The 19,966-nt window shown below is 51.5% G+C and overlaps 3 protein-coding genes across 3 annotated transcripts; 1 reads left to right on the plus strand and 2 right to left on the minus strand.

The window, feature by feature from the left end:
* Positions 1 to 6,491: 6,491 nt before the first annotated feature.
* Positions 6,492 to 8,537, minus strand: LOC131210787 (L-sorbose 1-dehydrogenase-like). The gene is made up of 3 exons (XM_058204079.1): positions 8,369 to 8,537; positions 8,075 to 8,308; positions 6,492 to 8,000 (listed from the first exon to the last, which is right to left on the minus strand). The coding sequence occupies exons 1-3, from the start codon at positions 8,535 to 8,537 to the stop codon at positions 6,511 to 6,513; spliced, it is 1,893 nt and encodes a 630-aa protein (XP_058060062.1). The 3' UTR covers positions 6,492 to 6,510.
* A 2,886-nt stretch (positions 8,538 to 11,423) lies between these two features.
* Positions 11,424 to 12,579, minus strand: LOC131207232 (phospholipase A1 1-like). Its single transcript, XM_058199842.1, has 2 exons — positions 11,736 to 12,579; positions 11,424 to 11,665 (listed from the first exon to the last, which is right to left on the minus strand). Exons 1-2 carry the CDS (start codon positions 12,577 to 12,579, stop codon positions 11,424 to 11,426), a joined length of 1,086 nt encoding a protein of 361 aa, XP_058055825.1.
* Positions 12,580 to 15,993: 3,414 nt separating this feature from the next.
* Positions 15,994 to 19,182, plus strand: LOC131207233 (uncharacterized). The gene is made up of 11 exons (XM_058199843.1): positions 15,994 to 16,114; positions 16,185 to 16,282; positions 16,438 to 16,562; positions 16,619 to 16,884; positions 16,945 to 17,363; positions 17,439 to 17,957; positions 18,011 to 18,206; positions 18,270 to 18,350; positions 18,406 to 18,495; positions 18,580 to 18,660; positions 18,731 to 19,182. The coding sequence occupies exons 1-11, from the start codon at positions 15,994 to 15,996 to the stop codon at positions 19,180 to 19,182; spliced, it is 2,448 nt and encodes an 815-aa protein (XP_058055826.1).
* The last annotated feature ends 784 nt before the right edge of the window (positions 19,183 to 19,966 follow it).

A 19,966-nucleotide genomic window follows, 5' to 3' on the forward strand; every position in this document is an offset into this window, starting at 1 on the left:
TCAGTAGCGCCAGTAACGCCACCGACCTCGAAAAGGTTCCCATCTTCTGCTGGCGTTGATGTCTTCTGTTCTGTCGATTTTGGCTTTCGGCTGAAAAACGCTTCACCCAAAGCGGATCACGATCGCACACTTCACACACTGTCTAGGGGCTGCTATGAGCCGCTTCCGCTGCACCTTAACTCGTCCCCTGCCGCCACGGCACACGTTGAGTCACGCGATCCGGTCTACGATTCCTGTTCGGGGATGGTGATTAGCAGAAACGGAACGTGCGTTAAGAACGGGGGCCCGCTTCGTCGTTACTCACGCGAGGATCACGCGTTTCACGCCGGTGACATTTTGCCAAACATCGCGCCGCGATCGGCGCGATCTTATGCGTGAGAGCCGTACGAAAGGAGCCCGACAAGCCGCTCGATCGATCGCACCACAAACCGTTGATCGGCGGTCGGCGTTTTATTATAGTCTTCCTTTTTAATGCTGTTCGCTCATTTTTCAACGTGCGCCCACACGAAGGTCAGCAGCAGCGGCAGCGCAGTGATGGTGCAAAGTGATACGCTTCAAGTGGCAAGATCAACCGGATTACCGGTTCACGCGGCGGTTCCAGCATCGAAAGGTTCTGCCGCGGGTTGCACAATTGCCTCTTCAATTTCATCGCCACAAATCATGGTGCTTACACGCGGCAAAGGGTCGCCCTTCCGCGGCACCGGCACCGGCAGCGCTATTTGCGTAATCGGCCGAAGGATAATGGCCGGTGAAGGCATGCCCGATCGTGGCGCGATGATGAGCAACTCCGCGGGTTGGTATATTATTATCAAATCGAAAGAAAAGACGTCAACTTGTCTTTTGAGCGCGGAATGAATTGTTTAGATAGGCATATGGAAGGCAATATAATTTAAGGGAAATTTGAGTAGTTTCTAGTCGTAAAGCGTTAGGCATGGTATTTCCTTTACCGAAGGGCACAATTAATGGTTCGAAAAAATTGAAACACCTGCATCTGATCAGCGATCAAGAAGTAAGAACGGTTGGTGGCACAGTTGGAGCTCGCCTGCACCGTTGTTTCACCAGCTTTCGGTGCTCCCAAAATCAGATGGAGCTTCAAACGCAATTTTACGGCATAATTGGATCAGCCACAAGCTCGGATCCAAACGAATCAACGACCAGACGAGGCCACATCGAATCGAAATTGCCCTCTGAGCGCGTTTTAAACGCACACAAAACGCCACCCGACCATATGCAAACGGCCATTGAACGAGTTAAGGGCGCCCAACATGCTGCTGGTTGCTCTACCGTTTTTCTCCATCCATCTCTCTCTCTCTCTCTATCTGTTTGAAGACAATCATCTTCCTTGGGTCTCATCAAACGACGAATCTTTCGGTCATTACCTCGCCGAAGGACACGCTCCGATCGCGCTCCGTACAGTCCTCTTTCAGCTAAACAATTGTTTTCTGCCATACACTGGGCCTACACTGGGTGATAATTAATCTTAAGTAAACTACACTTTATGAGGGATTTCTAGCACCATGGGCGCGGTGTGGCGCAGGTTCGATTCCACGGTACGGTTATTGGAGGCCCCACCTGATGCGCTGTCGAGCGATAGTATCGCACCGCAGACCTTCACGCGGAAGCGGCAGACGAGAGCTGCTAGCTGCTCCTCATCGATCAACACTCCGAGGGCTCCGAAAAGCCGAGTGTTTGACATTTACTTATATGGGGGTTATCCAGCATCAGATTGTGACCTTGGCTGACTGATTTGAGCCCCCTTCCTAGGGCTCCCACGCTATTCCGCAATTAAAGGTTATCATTTCGGGCCGCCCGCCCGATTCTTCAGTAGCTTTTAATTGACTCCTTTTGACGTTGTTAATGAGCTACCTGTGAGTTCTGGGTTTGCGTCCTCATGCTGTCGAACGAGGGCTGAAAGTCTACTCTACGATGCTTAGCGTGACTTAGCTGCGTCACTAATAAAAAAAAGGCTTGTCTCGATTCACCTCGCTAATGGCATCGACTGGAGTCGTCGCCAGGCCGTGGTTTGTGGAAGACAAACGACATCCAATCGGCAGCAACGATACCGACGGGATCCATGCTAATGCAGCCGTTCTCTCGGCGTCGGAGCTAATTAAATAGCCGTTAGCGGTACTTCTTCGGTCGCATTTTATTTGCTTTCACCAACCGTAGCTGGGGGACCGTCGCCATTTGCAAATGTTGGCATTTGAATGCTGTGCGCCTGGCGTTGAACACAGCATGTTGCGTACGATGGATAAAGAATCTGCGATGCTATCGCGCACATGCCAGATGCGCATAGCTGTCCGCGAGGAATGCGCGACGGCTTCTCGATGGACCATTAATAAAAAAGGTACTCGCTCGCTAGGGATACTTGCGATCGCAACGGCGCAACGCAACTAAAAATTATCTTAAAAGCAAACAGCTAAAGTGCGCGCCACAACCGTTGCAAAAATTCGAAACAACAATGTCAACTTGTAAGGACGTCTCGGATCGAGAGGGAGAGAGCGGCATCGACTCTAACGCTAACATGCGGCCACCATCGCGAATCAGACGGCGCATCCATTAGCCCGAGGCTACGGATGACCTGCTTGTTATGATTTGCTGCCTATTTAAGGAAGCGACAGCTGAAAGGATCTGACAGGACGGCCGGGGCAGATTCTTTGTCGATCGGTGGCACATCTTTGTCACATGGAGCGGCCCCGCATTGCACGACACACAAAGTAAAACCACTTCAAGGTGCCGTGATTACCGCGCTATTTGCACTCGAAGATGGTCACATAGTGCTGGGACTTTTGCTGTCCACTGGCGGTCCGCGTGGCTCCTTTTGGCAGTTTGAAGGGCACAGACAGGGCACTTTTTGGATCCGTCCAGCGTTTCGAACGAGATAATTCTCTCGCGTAGGGATTCGTCCGAGGATCACTTTATGGTTTGTTTTTAACAAAATGCACCACACCGCTGAGCCACGTCGTGATCATTCAATGGGCCGCTAACAGTAAGCGGTTGCGTAATGCGGGGCGAATTGCGCAACCCGGCAACCGCCCTAAATTGCGATCGCGTTTCACAATATTGTGCATTCATCCCTACAATTTTTATTTTTATGACAATCGCACGCCAACCAATCCTTTTGAAGCACACGTTCACGTCAATGCCCGTCAGAGTCAGAGCTTTATGCTTTGACTTCGTTTTCTGCCGTGTTGCCTGCTGGTGACCGTGGAATGGAAAATAAATCGAATCGCGTTGATAACACGTTCCCAGGCAGCCGTGATGCAGATTTTATTTAATTTCGGAGCTCGCAAAACACTTTCGCGGAAAGCAAACACAAAAAACACGGAACGCATGATTAACTGTGTCGGGGCGGGACTGCTAGCAGCCCCATCATTCATCACGGGATCAGCATTACCGGTGCGACGGATAAGCTTATTAAAAGCGGCAAACATTTAAACGACCAAACAGCCATGGCAAGGTTCGCTTCTTAGCCCCACGCGGCCTGTGGGTGTCCATCGCTGATGATCTTGAAATGTAATATATTATTCACCCAATCAATCGCCACACCCCAAGCAGCTTACGGATCTGTTCGGGGTGTGGTTCGAAAATTATTAATAAGCTGCGAAAACCAAACATCACGTCGATCGGAGCTGCAGATCCAAGATCCGCCACCAGATCGCTGTGGGCGTTGGCAAACTGCGTGACTGCAACGGCCGTCAAGAGCTCAGCGCATCCGAACCGAACCCAACCAAACAGCCCTGGTCTCCGTGGCAGGTGTCATAAATTGCCGTTATATAATGATCGGTTTTGTCTAAGTGGCGCGATCACTGGCAATGCGTCAAAGCGAAATTCCTTCATCGCACGTGGCCATGTAAATGTTAAGCACCGATGATTGCGTTGTGCGGGCGAACGATCATTTAACGACGCTCTGGCGGTGAAGGCGAACTGGTTCGAACTAGCGAACGAACGGAACGGGATACAGGGAGCTATTGTTTTCACGAAATCCGAACAAACGAGTTGTCATAAATTGGTGTGTAAAATTTACGAACGTTTATAGGCGTCCCACTACACACTCGGTGGCGTCAGGCGAGATTCATTTCCAACCACTGCGTCTGGGGTCAACACCGGTTTGGAGCGGAATTCTCACCGACAGCCAGCCAGCAGGGTGGCCAGGGTTGCGCCCCATCACCAGCATCAGCGATCACTTGCACCATCACTCAACCAGAAACTCAATCTCCCCACGTTCGGATCCTCTTCAGACGAAGTTCACGCCTCAACACGTCACCAACTGCACGGCCTCCGGTATCCGAACCGGAGCACCTAGTCCTGTGGCTATGCTGGTTGACGCAAGGTTGTGCGTAGCCGTTACACCATCTGCCGCGGGAAGGTTCGAAAGATCAAACACTCGAACCGGGGACTAGTTTTTTGGAAGACTCCGAACCAATCGGCTCCGTTCACGTTCGGAAGCACCCACGCCGGATGCCGGCGTTCGCACGATCAGAGCTTAGATTCGAGACGATAAGACGGCGAAACTGGTTCGTAGTATTCCCGGCCAGGAGTGCACTACTTCCTGACCAACGGGATCACCTTCACTCACGAACCCGTGTCTGCCCCGCTTTTGGGGGCCAATACTATCTCTGTTTTTTTCGCACCAAACCAAACACTTACACTGACGAGGGACGAACAGCACGACGGGGTTAATTTTGCCCGCCTAACACACACCCTGAGACACCTGAGGTGTGCCCTGAACTTCGACTGTTCGGTAGCAAGATTTGAATCGAACTGAAATCCACCGACCCGAACCGGTGCGGTTCAGGCTAGACGAAGTATAGTAGGTCCGCGGCTCTGGAAGTGCAACGACGATCGTCGATCTTCGTGAGACGTTCGCGCGAGGTGGTGGGATCGCGTCGCCACCACTCACCTGCGGCCGGGCGAGCTTTATTCTCACTCACCCGTGAGAGGCTTTCAGTGAGCCACAAAAAAATCACATAAGTGCGACAGTAATTCCCCCCCCAAACGCTAGGAACGATTTGGAATTTAAGCAAACTCTATGATGCCTATTGGGAACTTGCAAACCCCCCAATCGCGCGTGAGATGAAACCGAAAGCTCGCGGAAAGCTTTGGATCTCACCTTCTCACCTGGGTGAGTGGCTGCGCCGGGGGCACTCAACACGCGGGCCGTTGTTTGTTTTGATTTTCGCGCTCGATTCGACGTGCATGACTGGCGACGTCGTGGGCGCCAAACGCAAAGCCGCCATTCGGCCACCAAGGCTTCCAATAAACTATCTGACATTACCGGTAATAGGAGCCGACCGGTGCAGTAGAACGATGATTCGCGATGGCCACACCACGTGGCCGGGGCCGCAAGAGAAATATCATTACCTCGGCTTCGGACAGCTCAATCGCTATAGACGGAAGAGCCCGTCCAGGGTGAAGGCGAAACAATGACGAGGCCTTGTGGTGCTAATACACACCCATCGGCATGTGAATCGGTTTGGAATAATATCTACCATTTTATCGAAATCAAAATGTACCTTGACGCTCTTCGACGACTCACGATTCATTCGATTCGGAGCTCACAATTTTTCACACTTAGATCAACAATTTAGTTGATGATTTTCGAATAATATTTTCATTTTAAAACCATATTATTAGCGTATGCGATGTCGGGCTCTTTTGGTTCCAAACTTGCAACGTCTACTTGGCATATAAATCAACAACCACAACAGTAAACAGCTAGCCCAACGCCTGCTGGGATAGATTTTAGAAAACTGTTTTCTTCTGCCATAAACAATAAAGCAATATCGATGTAATTCTGTTATCACGAATTATAAGCGGTTCGTATCAAAGTTTAGACAAATATGGTATTACGGAGTGTTAGACAATCCGGAAGATACGTCCGTTGCACAATATTCGTTACGCATCCTTCGCGACAAGGATTTCGATGTCGACAAGGCGCGAACACCGATTCGGACAAAACACTTACGTGATTTTTGGCTAGTATTAATTAATTAGATTCATTTCCAATACGCCTGACGTAATGCCTCCTTCTTTAAAGTATCCTAAAACACGGACACTTTAGTTGAGTTCAAGTTACAAATTTTATTGCGAAAAAATGCTACACAAAACATAAAATGTAGGCTGCTCTGTTTTCCAATGTTTCCATGCAACGACCTTCAGCCGATTATTCGAACACAAAAGGTCTTCGAATGGGGTTTCTTTCGAAGCCGTTCGCCCCGATCGGTCCCATGCTCCCCAAAAACAATAGACGGACCGGAACGGGTGCAAAACAAAACCGTTCGGCACCAAACGGCAATACACACCCGTTACGTAAGCTACTCCTGTATACATTTATGATAATTTATTGGCGAACTGCTAGGCTGGGCTAATAAAGTTCGTCGTCGCCCATCGGCATCCGGCGCCGCCAGGCCAATTTCCTCAATGGACGCGAAATTTCTCCGCGCGACACACCGCGCCTCGGCCGGCGGACATCCGTCCGGCCTGGGGGTGATGGGACGATCGATACGATCACCCGTGGCCACCGTGCTCGGCCCGGATCAGGTCGGCCGCCTTCTCCGCGATCATGTAGACGGCGGCCATCGGGTGCGCGGAAACCGGTTCCGGGATGATGCTCGCGTCGACGACGCGCAATCTCTCCACGCCGTACACCTTCAGGTCGGGGGTAACGACCGCGTCGCCGTCCGTCGGTGGCCCCATTTTGCAGCTGGACGTGAAGTGGGTCAACGAGAAGGAGACGGTCCGCACGGCGCACCGCCAGTAGTCGTCCGAGTCCGCCCCGTGCTGGGCACAGTTCGGGAGCGGCACCTCGCCCGACCACACCGTTGCCCCGTGCCGGCGCATCTCGTCCGTCTCCAGCACGCGCTGGACCTCGCGGATCCCCTCGAGCATCACGTCCACGTCCAGCGGCTCGGCCAGATAGTTCGGATCGACGACGGGCGCCTTGGCCGGGTTGGCGCTACGCAGCCGCACCGTGCCCTTCGACAGCGGATGCAGATTGTGGACGATGATCGTGAAGTGGTTCCGCGCCTCCAGGGGCCTGTAGACCGCATCGTAGATGTCGTCCCGCATGCGGACACTCTTCTTCGCCGTGGTACCCTTGTCGACCGCGAACGAACTGATCAGGTTCATCAGCTCCAGCGTGGGCCCGCGACGACCGGCCAGCGTCAGGTTCGGGTAGGTCACGAGCTCGACGGCGGCCGGCACCGTCAGCACGCCCTTGCCCTTCAGGTACTCGTAGAAGTTCTCGAACGTTGGAATGTCGCCCGGCGCGAAGTGACTCGTACTGTTCACCACGACCTGTAGCCCCGAGAAGCCGAGGTGATCGTAGAGCGTCTCCCCGACCGGAAGATCCTCCAACACCGGGATATCGAGCGACTCCAGGTGTTCCCGGGGTCCCACTCCGGACACCATCAGGAGTTGCGGCGTAAGAATCGCTCCCGCCGACAGGATCACTTCCTTCCGGGCACGCACCTCGAATCGCTCCCCGTTCCTCGTGAACTGCACCCCGTCGGCTACCTTAGTATCTGGATCGATCAGGACCTTCGTGACGAGCGAGCCCGTCAGCACCTTCAGATTGGTCCGCTTCTTCTGCACCGGCTGAAGGTACGCTCCGTACGACGTCAGCCGCTGGCCCTTGCTCATGGTAGCCTGTACCGGCGAGATCCCGAACTGGGTTTGGCCGTTGTAGTCCACTGGCCTATATCCGGCCGTCTTCGCCGCTTCCAGATAGAGCGTCGAGTGTTCCGACTTGAACGCGGACCGCTCGACGCGCAGCGGACCAGCGGTCGACCGGAACTCCGGACTCATCCCGTCCCCGATCGCTTTCTCCAGCCGCTGGAAGTACGGCAGGACCTCGGCGTACGACCAGCCTTCGTTACCGGCCGCCGACCACCGGTCGTAGTCGTCCCGGTTGCCGCGCGAAAAGATGAGCCCATTGATCAGAGTGCTACCGCCGACACCCTTGCCGATGTCCACCGGACACCGCCCGTCGATCGTACCTGGGCGGACGAGAAAGGGCCAGAAAATGTCAGCACCCTGCACCTGCGCTTCCCCGTGAAAGGACCCCACTCACCGAAGCACGCGTGCTGCTGCTTCTCGCTCAGCAGCCGCCAATTGTAGACGTCGGACAGGACGGCCAGCTGGAAGCCGATCGGGATGTTGAACAGCTTCGTCCCGTACTGGCCGGCCTCGAGGAGCAGCACCCGCCAGCTCGGGTTCTCCGACAGGCGGCTGGCCAGCACCATACCGGCCGTTCCACCGCCCACTATCACGAAGTCGTACTCCCTCGAGTCGAGCACCTCGTTGTCTGGGGAAAGACGGAGGGGAAAGTAGAACGGGCTAACACGGGGGAGGTCCTGCGATGTACCTTCGGTGGCGTTGCGTCCCTTCGAGCGACTCAGCAGTTTGTTGAACTTGTCCAACCAGGAACCGCCGCCGCCACCTGGCAGCGGCGCACCGCGCTGTCCTTGGGCGGCGCACGCCCAGACCACTACCCACAGCGCTACCAACGGCAACCATCGCACGGTCACGGCCATCCTATCGCACTGACCGATCGACACCGACTGACGCGGCGCGATCGACACGCCGCGATCGATTCTCGTGCCCGCGAGAAAGTAAACGGTCCACGGCTTTCTCTCGGCTCAGCGTTCCCGGAAGGATCCGGTGGAGCGGTAGAACCCGCGGAGGCCCGAAGTCAATCGCCGGTACGTGGTGTGCGTGCCAACTCCGCTACTCGGACTTCTGTTTATTTTCGGTTTCGGGCCTGTGACCTCCATTTTTGGGGCTTTGTTTTGTCGTCTCCATCTTCGGCGCGAAGACGGCGCGAGTCACTCGGCGTCGCCTCCGGCTTCCCTTGACGAGCGAAATGGTGCGTGTTGCAATTTTATCTTTATGACGAAAAAAAAAAACGGGTAAAGAAGTGGCCATCGCAAGTGTCCCACATTTTGTTCGCGTCGACAACCACAACAATCTGCCTTTTTGTTTCTGTTACTTTCTCCTTCGCTGGGCCCTTCTCGGCGATGGTCGGGGCCAAGTGGCCATCAGAGTGAGTGAGAGCTTAATTTCTCTTTCGTTTTTTACTTTATTCTCTCCGCGCTCCCTTCATTCGCGCATTCCCAAGAACAACGGGTTATTGTGGAGGCTAAGCTTCTTTCATTTAGAATTCTTGTTCACTGTGGCGAAAGAACAAAAAATAAATAAATCCAAAGAAGAAATTACGCTCCAATTCAGTGCAACTTTAAGACAACTTCATTTTGGATAGCTGCTTTTCTGAGAATACCAAAAGATCTTATCGTAATTTTAATAGGCTACCTTTTGCCCATTTTTTGTGCTATTTTAATAGTTCTCAATTTTACAGTAAGTGCAAAACTAAACAAATAAGTAACACTCTTATCAACGATCAAGATGAAGATTTAGCAAGTTCTGTGAGATCATCGATAGATCATCGACCAAAATCGATAGCATTGATTCCTAAATTGAGTTGATGTTTGAATGGGTCTCCATTTTCACTCTAGTCTAGCCTGTAAAGAACCTTCAAGGAGCACGAAATTGGCATCTACTTTTAAATTAAGATCCGGTGCAAGAGAATATTTAAGAAATAAACATTATCAAAAGCCGAAACAATCGAGTTGAATCAATTGTATTGATTGAAAACGATTATTCTTTCTAACTTTAAGGAATTTTTATTGCAATGGCCCTTGCAGGAGCTTTTATAACAAGGGTCAATTCTTAGTCCAGTTGAACACGATAAAACCCACTAGCTCCACTTTCGCGATTTTCCCAACATTCGAGCGCTCATTTCGGTCTATCCCTCGAAAGGTTAACGGCCATAGTCTGATTTAAAGCACTGGCCAATTTGGTGGACCGCAACGTTGGGCGGTGGCAACCCACAACCTTAACCGACAAAATTGGACCAGACCGCGGTCGTTAGCCCGCTCGCCATCTGATCCGGTGTCTGCAGTTCAATCAAACAATTTATTAGATTTTTCCCGAACCGAAACCGAGAAAACTTCCATTAAACTTTTGCCTCCAATTTTCCAACCCAACTGCCCGCGTTCAGCCCTCCCAGAAAACGGTGTTTCGCAAGACCCCAAAAAGGTGCACCCACCGGCACGCCGAAGAAACAATCCGCCCGGCGGCACGGGGCCCATTTTTGCATAATGTCAAACGCATAATGGATTGACCCGATTTTGGCACCGGCTTATGTTGGGTGGCTGTGTCCTTCCGTCGCACTTCGCTAGGGCAACTCCCTTCACTTTTCCACCCACGGACCCCTCGTTTGGGTCGGTTTCCCAAAAGCTTGAGCAATATGCCACGCCACCGCGTTGGTTCCGCCAAGACCCACAATCCGGCGCTATCGTCGCCGGGTTCAACAATGGCCCGGTTTGTGCCGAACGAAGCCACCTGCCAGGCTTTTTGCATTAGTGCATTGGTTTTTGTGGGGGAATTTATTCCAGTTTTAAAGAGGCCTGATGGTTTTGGTTTCTCCGTGGCACATCTGCCCACGGGAATGTAAACGGGCTAGCGATGCGGTCAGACACTCCCCAAGAGCGTCCATCGGATGCGTCAAAAGCTCATCGCAGCCTCATCCACTCAGAGATGTACGTGAACTCGACGTGGCGTGGAAAGGCTTGACCTGACTTTCCAGGTTGGGTGAACGTAGGCTCGCCGTGACTTTTGCCAGCCACTGAAACATGGTTCAAGTCCCATCACGAACTTCGTCCCTTCCATCTCCACATGCTGCTCACGAGGCACCTGCTAAGCGATGAAGTGACGAATCTGTCCAGACGACGCCAGGGTTTCAGGTGAACAAATAACTCATTTTTCATGTCTTCGAAGCTTCTGAGGAATGTTGAGAAGAAGAATGCTCGACACTTCATCACCATTTTTTATTGTTCTCAATACACATTATTTATTTTAAAAAACTATTTTAAACGTTAACCTACGCCATTAAACCCACATTTCTGCTCAACTATTAAAGTACTGTTAAAATGCCATCCGAGCCACATACATGCAACATTTGGAAATTATTTTATGTACAAAACGCGTCTTTCTTTCGCCCGGCGGTTCCACAAAACCGTTTCATCCCCATCCGTTGGGCTGTAGTTAAAATGGTGTAATCGAGCTCAAAACAATAGGGCCTGCGCGACTAACCACTGCGGTGCTTATGAAACTGAGCTTAAACGATAAAAAATGACATTTTCGCATTGCGATGCTACTGGAGCGTCGCGGCCGGTCGGCCGGTTGCATTATCATTAGGGAACGCCATAAATCTTTTCCAACGACGTAAACTCAATGCCCTCGATGGGCTGGCGGAGGCGGTCCAAGTAAAAGTTAAATAGAAAATTAAGTACAAACTAAGCGTAATGCTCTTGGGCAACTTATGACACTCATTCCCTCCTGAGCTGTTCGTCGGATTCGTGTCATCCGAAAAATGGACTACTGTCACGCGTAGTGATCCGATACAAGCCCGCAGCGTTCCCGGCACTCGATGGTTCACCGCCCATCTTTACTCGTTCTATCGTTTGGTCCAGGCGAAATACTTCTGCAATGGTGGGACCTTTCACGGCCGTTAACGACTCGACCTTGCTGGCGAGAAGCTTCACTTCCGGTTGCATCAGCGTCTCCACGAATAGCTCCCAAGCGCGGCTATGGGAACATAGTCCTTAGGGAAGAAACCACAAGATGCAAATAGGTCATCATCTTCTGGGAGTTTCTGAGCCTTGTCACCTTACCAGCAATGTTGAGCCCACAGCCCGGCTGATGGGAGCCTCCGTTCGGATAGAAATCGGCCGTACCGATCGGATGCTGGAATCCCAGCAGCCCCGCGTTCGTATGTATCACTTCGACGTACATCGCGTCCCTGTGGTTGATGCGATTGGCAGGCGCGTGAATGGAGAACAAGGGCATGGCCGGATCCAGGGCGAAGATTGTGTGTATTTGGCCACTCGTCACCTGCTTGCCCGCAATTCCGGCTGCGTGTGCTCCCAGACTGTGACCGATCAGGTAGACGGTCTCCATCAACAGGCCACTGCTACGGTTCAGCTCATCCAACAGCAGCTCGAGTGACTTTCCGACCGTTGGAACGCAACCCACTGCCCGCACGTAGTTCCAGGCCATGGAGCACGTGGCCCAGTCGGCGACAATCACGTTGTAGTCCCAGTGCATAAGGTACGCATCGCGGATACTGTAAGCGATCGGAGAACTTCCACCGGACAGCCAACCATGCACGATCACTCGGGTCGGCCGATCCGAACGGAAGTTTGAACCGGTGATAGAATCACCGTTCGACAGCTCCAGTAACTGCCCATCGTCATCGATATCCTGCCTGGTGTACAGTGTGAACGTCACATCCGACACCTGAAAGGACGACTTGCGGTGCATCATCGACACCACTTTTCGGTGGGTCCAGGTCCACTCGCCGGCCGCGTTCGGAACCGGAATCCAAGCTGGTTCGTCTGTAGGTTCGTACTCGAGCGGTGCTGGAGTCCCTTCGTCCAATGCTTCCATCGTGACATCCTTGGTAGCCTGCAGGGTCAGGGCTATCACTGCCAGGACACGAACTACACGGTGCACCATAACTTGACCGAAGAACCTGCCACAACAATCACCCGTCGCTAGGGACGTTAAAGCGCACTTGGCCCAACCGGCTGCCCTGTATCTAGTGACTACTAGAGTAGTCCATTCCGTGGACGAATCACGCAGTGTTGCTTATCTTGCATTCGATATCATTGGCGATCCGTATCGATAGGCAACAGATAGCATGCCGCCGGTATCGTTTCGTTACCTTCAACCTTCCGTAATGTTTGGCCGATACCGATACGATTGTGTTAGATACGTCAAAACTCGAACGCCGTTTAATGACCTGTGAGGCCATTAGCTTACGGTGGCAAATGAAATCTTTTGTCGGCAAGGCTATGCACTAATTAACAGCTTAGCGTTTGTGCTTATTATCGAAACAATCCAACCAACATGACTCACACCTTGGAAGCAGGAGCAGAGAAATTGGTTGAATTGTCAATCGCACGTTCATCGATATGCAGCGCATCGTCAACAAGAATTGGCGATGTGAATGGATTCATTTTTATATCTTGGCGTTGTTGATATTCATCCATCATCAACTTCATTCTGCAAGAGACGAATGTTAGGCCACTATAGCTCAAAGCCTCTATAATACAAAAGAAAAAAAAACTTCATTCTGGAAATTGTAAAAATTTAGTAAAAAGTGTGACATTTAGGAAATGGGTCATTACAGGTCTGTAGAAAATTAGGAAATTCTTAAAACTTATTTCCAAAGCCCCCGTTAACAGAGCAGTCTGTGTCTCTCTGGCCTGGGTTCGAATCCCGATACCGGGCGTGATGGGTGGATTGGCGCGGGACCAACAACCCCGCCCGTAAAACAAACTGTTACAGAGAGCATCAGAGATTAACATTGTCTCTGGTGCAAGCTAAAACCGCTCAGCGGTTGTTGTCTAAACAATAATATTTCCAAATTGGTTAGTCTTCAACTCAAACTGTACCAAATTTGAAAAACTCTTTCATTTGAGCCCATGTCCTCCTCGGTGGTTATATTACTAAATAATGCAGAATTGTCGTATTTGGGGCTCGGAAAACCCACACATCCTGCAAGAGAAGCCAATGCATCTGCAACGAGTGACTGGTGTGGCGATATTGGTCTGACGGCATATTCGGCCCATTTTGCTTCTAAAATTAAGCGCCCTAACACCTGATCTTACTGAGTAATGTAAGCTGAAGGGTTCTTCGGGGAACTTTGAACTGAAAACTTGAACAACATTTGGTTTCAAACGGACTGCGTGCCATACAGCGACAGCCACAATCAATATTTTGTGCCCCTTCTTCGGAATCCAAACACTAGCAAGACCACCATAGTAACGCTTTGTTTTCATGTTGTAACGGCGCCTACTGCATAGTTGGCCCTGACACTTAGAGGGTTAAAATAAAGCTAATAGTTCATCATACGTAGTATTGTCTCAGTGTTTGCGAGTCACAGTGCGAGAAATAAGTTCTTATACTCAACCCCACCGACAGCAAATTACTATGCCATTCTAATGCTCTGAAGTTCGTTTGCGTGCGGGGCTATGGCCATTTGAGCAACAGGCACGACAGGTATCGAACTAGTTTAACACAAAATGTGCGGTTTTTCTAACGTTAATGATAATGTCTGATGTCGCCCAAATTATTATTTGTTTAGTATGTCATTGTCAAGTGTGGTTCGCCAGCGACCGCCAGCGATTTTCAACGCAAAACAACTTTTTGCCATCATCACGCCATTTGTGAACACAATTCTTGAACGGCACGGCCATCGCCAATGTGTTGGCTGCTGTTTACCGAACGGATCCTGCTGTCCGGTTGTCCTTGGCGTGGCAGTTGTTAATTCCCCTCGAGACAATAAATTAACGCAAAAACGTATGTTTCTAGTACAAATTAACTTTGGAACTGTGGTAAAACGAATCTTAATAAACTGTACAGCCAACATAAAGAGTAACGCAGCTTGCTCATCAACGCAACCCCCACAGATGATCTAATTTCAACTCATTTTTTCTAACACCATCATTCTTCGCCCAGTTTCCTATGAATCAGACCGCTGAACATTGGAAATAACGGGTACATTACAATTCACAGTTAATTAAAAGAAGTTTCTTATCGTTAATTCCTGGAAATCCTCGGGTCTGACGGAGGGTCGAAAAATAGCCCTCGATAGAGCGATTGCGATCAGGTTTGAAAAAGCCCACCCCACCTCTACCAGTGGGTCAACGTATCATCAACATCTGGACCGTCCAAGTTCCGTCGCCTGACCTCCCCAGGCGCTTGTTTTGACGGCGGACTCGCTCACTGGTAGTTGTAGTGCATCAACCGCCAACCGTGCTCCAGCATCGCACAGGGCCGACCACCACTTTAATGTGTCACCACGGCGTGTAACAGTGGTAGCGGGCAGGCCTGGCACTTTACGCCCCCAAACCGACCACCGACCGGCTAGACATTCCTTCCGGTATCAATCAGCGCAATTATATGACGCCGCCAGGGAAACACGCCACCTCTAAGCGGACCTTCGACTCTTCTCCGTTGAAATCTCCGTCCACAACTGAACTAGTGTCTTGGCATGTCAAAACCCCAAAAATTGTGTGTCCCCGTGAGGCCACTACAAGATGTCCACACCATCAATACCGACTCGGAGCCCTCTTAGCACCGTGCCACGGTTCCAATTAACATATAATGGCTCCCGGGTTCACGGTTGATAAAAATTCGTCTACAAATTAAGTCGGTAAACGGGGTGTCGGGAAGCGTTTCGTTCGCTGGGTGGTCTTCGGCGGCCTCAGGGGCACCGCTTTAAGTTGGTGGTGGTGTACGACTGCGACAAGATGGTGGTAGTGTGCGCGCACACGGTGAGAAACAGGGTGTAATTAATTCCGCAATTTTGCAGCAATCCGGCAGTTTATGCGTCCGATACCGACAGCGATCGTTGACGTAGTAGTAGGAATTCCGCGGACTTTGGGTTTTTCAACACCTAACCCAACCACCCGGCCTGGGCCTGGCCTCGCGGCTAGTGATCTTCAAAGACGACCAAAGGCGGCTGCCGACGGACAAGATGACGGACGCCTGGCTCGGCTTGCACCAGATATGATTTATAGGTCTGGAAGTGTAGCAGTGACATTGCAGAGGAAGTCTGGACGGCTTGCACCGTGGACGCAGCGGTTGTGTACGTTGCACCACACATTTTCTCAAGGTCTGGCAGACAGGTCCCCAGAAGAGCAGAAGAGCTACCACCACGGCAGGCAGAAGTTGGGCACGAGCCGAGTGTTTCGAATTAAATTAGTCCACCCCTCGACTGTGTAGGACTGTCAGCTCCCGACCAGGTGGTCCAATCGGCAGTGCGTCAGTTTTAATCGACGGTGTGATCGTGACAGGTGTACAGGTGATCGTGATAAGTGATCCGAGTGCTCAGACCCGACCAGTGCTCTGCGGACCTGCGTGATGCTGGGGCTGGTGTTCCTCTGTACGGTGGTCCTGATGTGCTGTCAGGACCGTGTTGCGGGAGATAATGCGTTCATTGATAGCGCTCCCGAAGGATACTACGAACGAACGTCACTAACTGGTAAGCGAGTTTTATAGCGAGCCTTTGGGGCGCTTGTGACATCGAACGGACCGTTTTTCCGCTACCTCAGATTGTCCCAGTCGGTTCTACAGTGAGGATGTGTCCAGTGCGTTGGGATTTTTCATCTACGGCGGAGGTCGAGCGTACCTCAGTGAGTTTCCTCACATGGTAAGTTAAGTGACGGAAAGGCTGCCACAGGAACTGTTACATCATCGTGTAGTAGCGTTAAAATGTAATAAACCCGAGGCGCTGCCGAGGAATGCCACTATGATTCGAGAACGTATCGCTAGGTGCCACATAATCTACACGTTTCTCATCCGTAGGCCGCGATCGGGTGGACGACACAAAACGCGGCGGTTCCGCGTACAGTCGAGTATAAATGCGGTGGATCGTTAATTGCGGCAAAGTGGGTGCTAACTGCCGCTCACTGTGGACAGGATGAGAACAGGTATGTGGATGAGGAGCGCAATAGAACGCAACTAACGGACCGAACCCACGGTACAGGATCGCTCCCGACACGGTACGTCTCGGTGATACGGATCTGGCCACGACGGCCGATGACGCTAGCGCCCAACAGTTCACCATCGTGAGCTTCACGGTGCACGATAAGTACAAGAAGAGCAAAAAGTACTACGACATTGCGCTGATCGAGCTGGACCACGAGGCAAAGTTCACGCTGGCCGTGTGTCCGATTTGTCTGTGGCCGTTGGACAATTTGCAAGACTTCAGTGCAAGCCTGCGAGCGGTTGGTTTTGGGCATACTTCGTATGGTAAGACCTGCACGTAGCCCTCTTCAAGGAAAACAACATTAACAATCCCATTCATCCCAGGATCCGGAATGAGTCCCGTGTTGCAGAAGGTATCACTCAACTACTACGACTCCGAATCGTGCAACAACGAGCTACCGAGACCGAAGTTCTTCAAGGACGGTCTAACGCAGGATCAGTTCTGTACGAAAACTCCAAACAAAGATGCCTGCCTCGGGGACTCGGGTGGCCCACTGCAGATCGATCTGTCCGATGTGTCGCGAGTCATACCGTACCTGACGGGTGTGGTCTCGTTCGGGACAGGATGTTGGGATGGTTCGTTCGGGGTGTACACCAAAGTGTCCAGCTACATCGACTGGATCCGGCAGAGGGTGAACGTGACGGTCGATCCGATCGAGTGTGCCCGGAACTCCGAGTGCCTGCGATCGAGACCGTTCTCCGACAGCCGCCTGAGTCCTCAGAACAATTCTCCATTCTTCAAGGTAGAGCTGCTGTTGGGCAACTATAGACGAGGCCACGAACCGTTAACTCTCTCTCTCTCTCTCTCTCGTCTGTAGGTGAACCTTCGAAAGCCTGATAATAGTTCGTTTCACCAGTGCAGTGGAGCCTTGATAGACTACCGTCATGTTGTAACCTCGGCTACGTGCGCCACCCGAAACAATCAGCGGCCAGCCTTCGTCGAGGCCAACAACAATCTGATCGAGATCGTCGATATCGATCTACACCCGCAGTACGTCCCGGGCAAGAGCTACAACAACCTGGCGGTCCTCACGCTCGGCAAGTTCTACAATCCCAACAAGATCTACCAGATCATCGCTCCGGCCTGCATGTGGAAGGAAGATCGCATTACCGATTTGGTAATGTTTTTCTCCGGCTACGGCCCGGAAGTGAAGGACGATCCGAAGGAAAAGGCGAACAATGTGTCGCTCAAAATTTTGGTAGCCCTGCTAACGGAAAATGGACGCTGTGAGGCGAACGACGTGCGGAAGGTGAACGGCACCAGTCTTGCGGGGGGCTTTAACAGTGATTTTCTCTGCACGCACAATCCCATCGATTTGGTACCCGGAATATGCAAGGTAACTATCGTGGAGGGGAGCGTAGCGCTTGTCATTCATCCTGTCATTCACAGCTCGAACCAGGCGGCGCTGTATCCAACTTCCGGCGGGATGCCATCGTTCCGTACGTCTACGGAATCAACGCGCTCGACGAGGGTCCTTGTGGTGGGTCACAGAACCCCTTTGTTGCTACCCGCCTGGCGCCGTCCTACAACTGGATTGAGTCGATCGTGCTCAACCGAACGATCGAGGATATTCCTGGAACAATCAGTGAGTTCCGGTCCGGATCCGGAGTATCAGGCGGGTTCATTGTGAATTTTCTTCCTTCCACAGTTGTACGACTGGGCGAAGACGACCCACCAAACGCGGGTTCATCGTACTACAGTAGCACTGGCCATGCTGGGGATCACTTGGGTACTGCTCCGTTAAAACGCACCCAACGCAACTGTTCACGAAGCTTCCATAACAGTTCCTCTGCTACTTTCAGATGTACTAACTAACCATATTAGACCGTACGGAGATGACCTTCTTCGCAGACCGTCTGGTGCTACCGTGCAAGGTAAGCGCTTTTGGGTTCCGAAAACTTTATCTTGATCACCTCTCATTATGCTTGCTTTGTGTTCGTTGCATTCGTGATTAACAGTCTATCATCAGTCATTGAAGAATACGCCGGATACGTACAAAATTTATGGACCTCACATTGGTCTTCCACTTGGGCAGAAGGGTAACGCCGCTCAGATGGCCCATTTCTGCGTTCAGTTTCCAATCCCGCGTTTCACTTTGGCTTTTTCCAGTCAACCCACTGCTACCAGCTACTCATGTGGCTCCCGTAAGAACAGTGAGTGCTACCCGCCCGATGGACCACCAGATCGAGATCGTTCCGTCGATAGAACTACCTGGGTTAGGGCATGTGATCAACTACCAACCGTTTCCGGTACAGCAGCAGTACCAGAGGACACCAGCTTTTCACCAGCAAGTGCATCCTTATCATCAGCAGCAACATCGGCATGGGGTACCTCACCAATCGATCGTGGATCACAACCAACTTGTGTCGATCATCCGATCTGTGGAGCTGCACGAGAACGGTCACTGCACGCTGCCGACTGGAGCCCTTGGTCGCTGTCTGCACTATACGCGCTGTCCTTCGATGTACTGGAATACCCAGAACGTGGCCGCCTACGTTCGCCTAGGCTTGGTTCCCTTTTGCAACCAACAGCAGCAGATCATTTGCTGCCAGGTACAGTGAAAGGTACTCCGGCGAATGTAGGAAACGCGCCTGAAGCTCCCAGCAGGAGTTGTCCGCAAGTGTACACCGCTTAAGTAGCGCCTATTAATACTCAATATGGTTAGTGTTGCTTTTAGACTCTTGTTTTGTCGCCAGTGCCCCAGATCATATGGGGGGAGCCTAGAAGCACTTCGAAGGACTACTCTTAAATCTTAAACTAATTAAACATGGCCTTTAGTTGACCGAATGGTAGTGACAGTATTATCGTAGAATAAACCATAAACCTTAACGAAGCGGGCATCTCCGTAGGTTGCGATCGAAGCGTTGTAGAACTCAAACTGACCTGGTTCACTATTTTTCTCCTCGAATAGCGCCATCGATCATCGTCCGATAGATTCGAATGGGTGCTGCAAAATCCAATATGCAGGGAGAAGAAAAACATTACCACCGATTATGGTGTTTTGATTGCCACCCGTAAATTAAACAATCACCAAACCAGCGCATCCCAGAGCACTTCGAACAGCAGATCGGCCAAACCGCAGCACCGGGATTACATAAGACGCCGAGAGACACAACAAACTGTAGTGCGGGAGTGTTGCGGCCTAGTCCAGATGCTATTTATTGGGTGCTGCTCGGCATCCAACACTTTGCTGGAAAAGCGAAAGCCACGCGGAGGTCCCACCAACGGGGCAAGGTTTATCGGCGCCCCGTTCGTAAAGGTTATTTCCTGATTGATGAGCCGCTGAATTGCCGACACGGACCCTGGTTGAGTGCGGTTTCCCATGGTCACCGGCTGGAGACCTGA

Source organism: Anopheles bellator, chromosome 2 (assembly GCF_943735745.2).
Source record: "Anopheles bellator chromosome 2, idAnoBellAS_SP24_06.2, whole genome shotgun sequence".
Taxonomy (NCBI): domain Eukaryota; kingdom Metazoa; phylum Arthropoda; class Insecta; order Diptera; family Culicidae; genus Anopheles; species Anopheles bellator.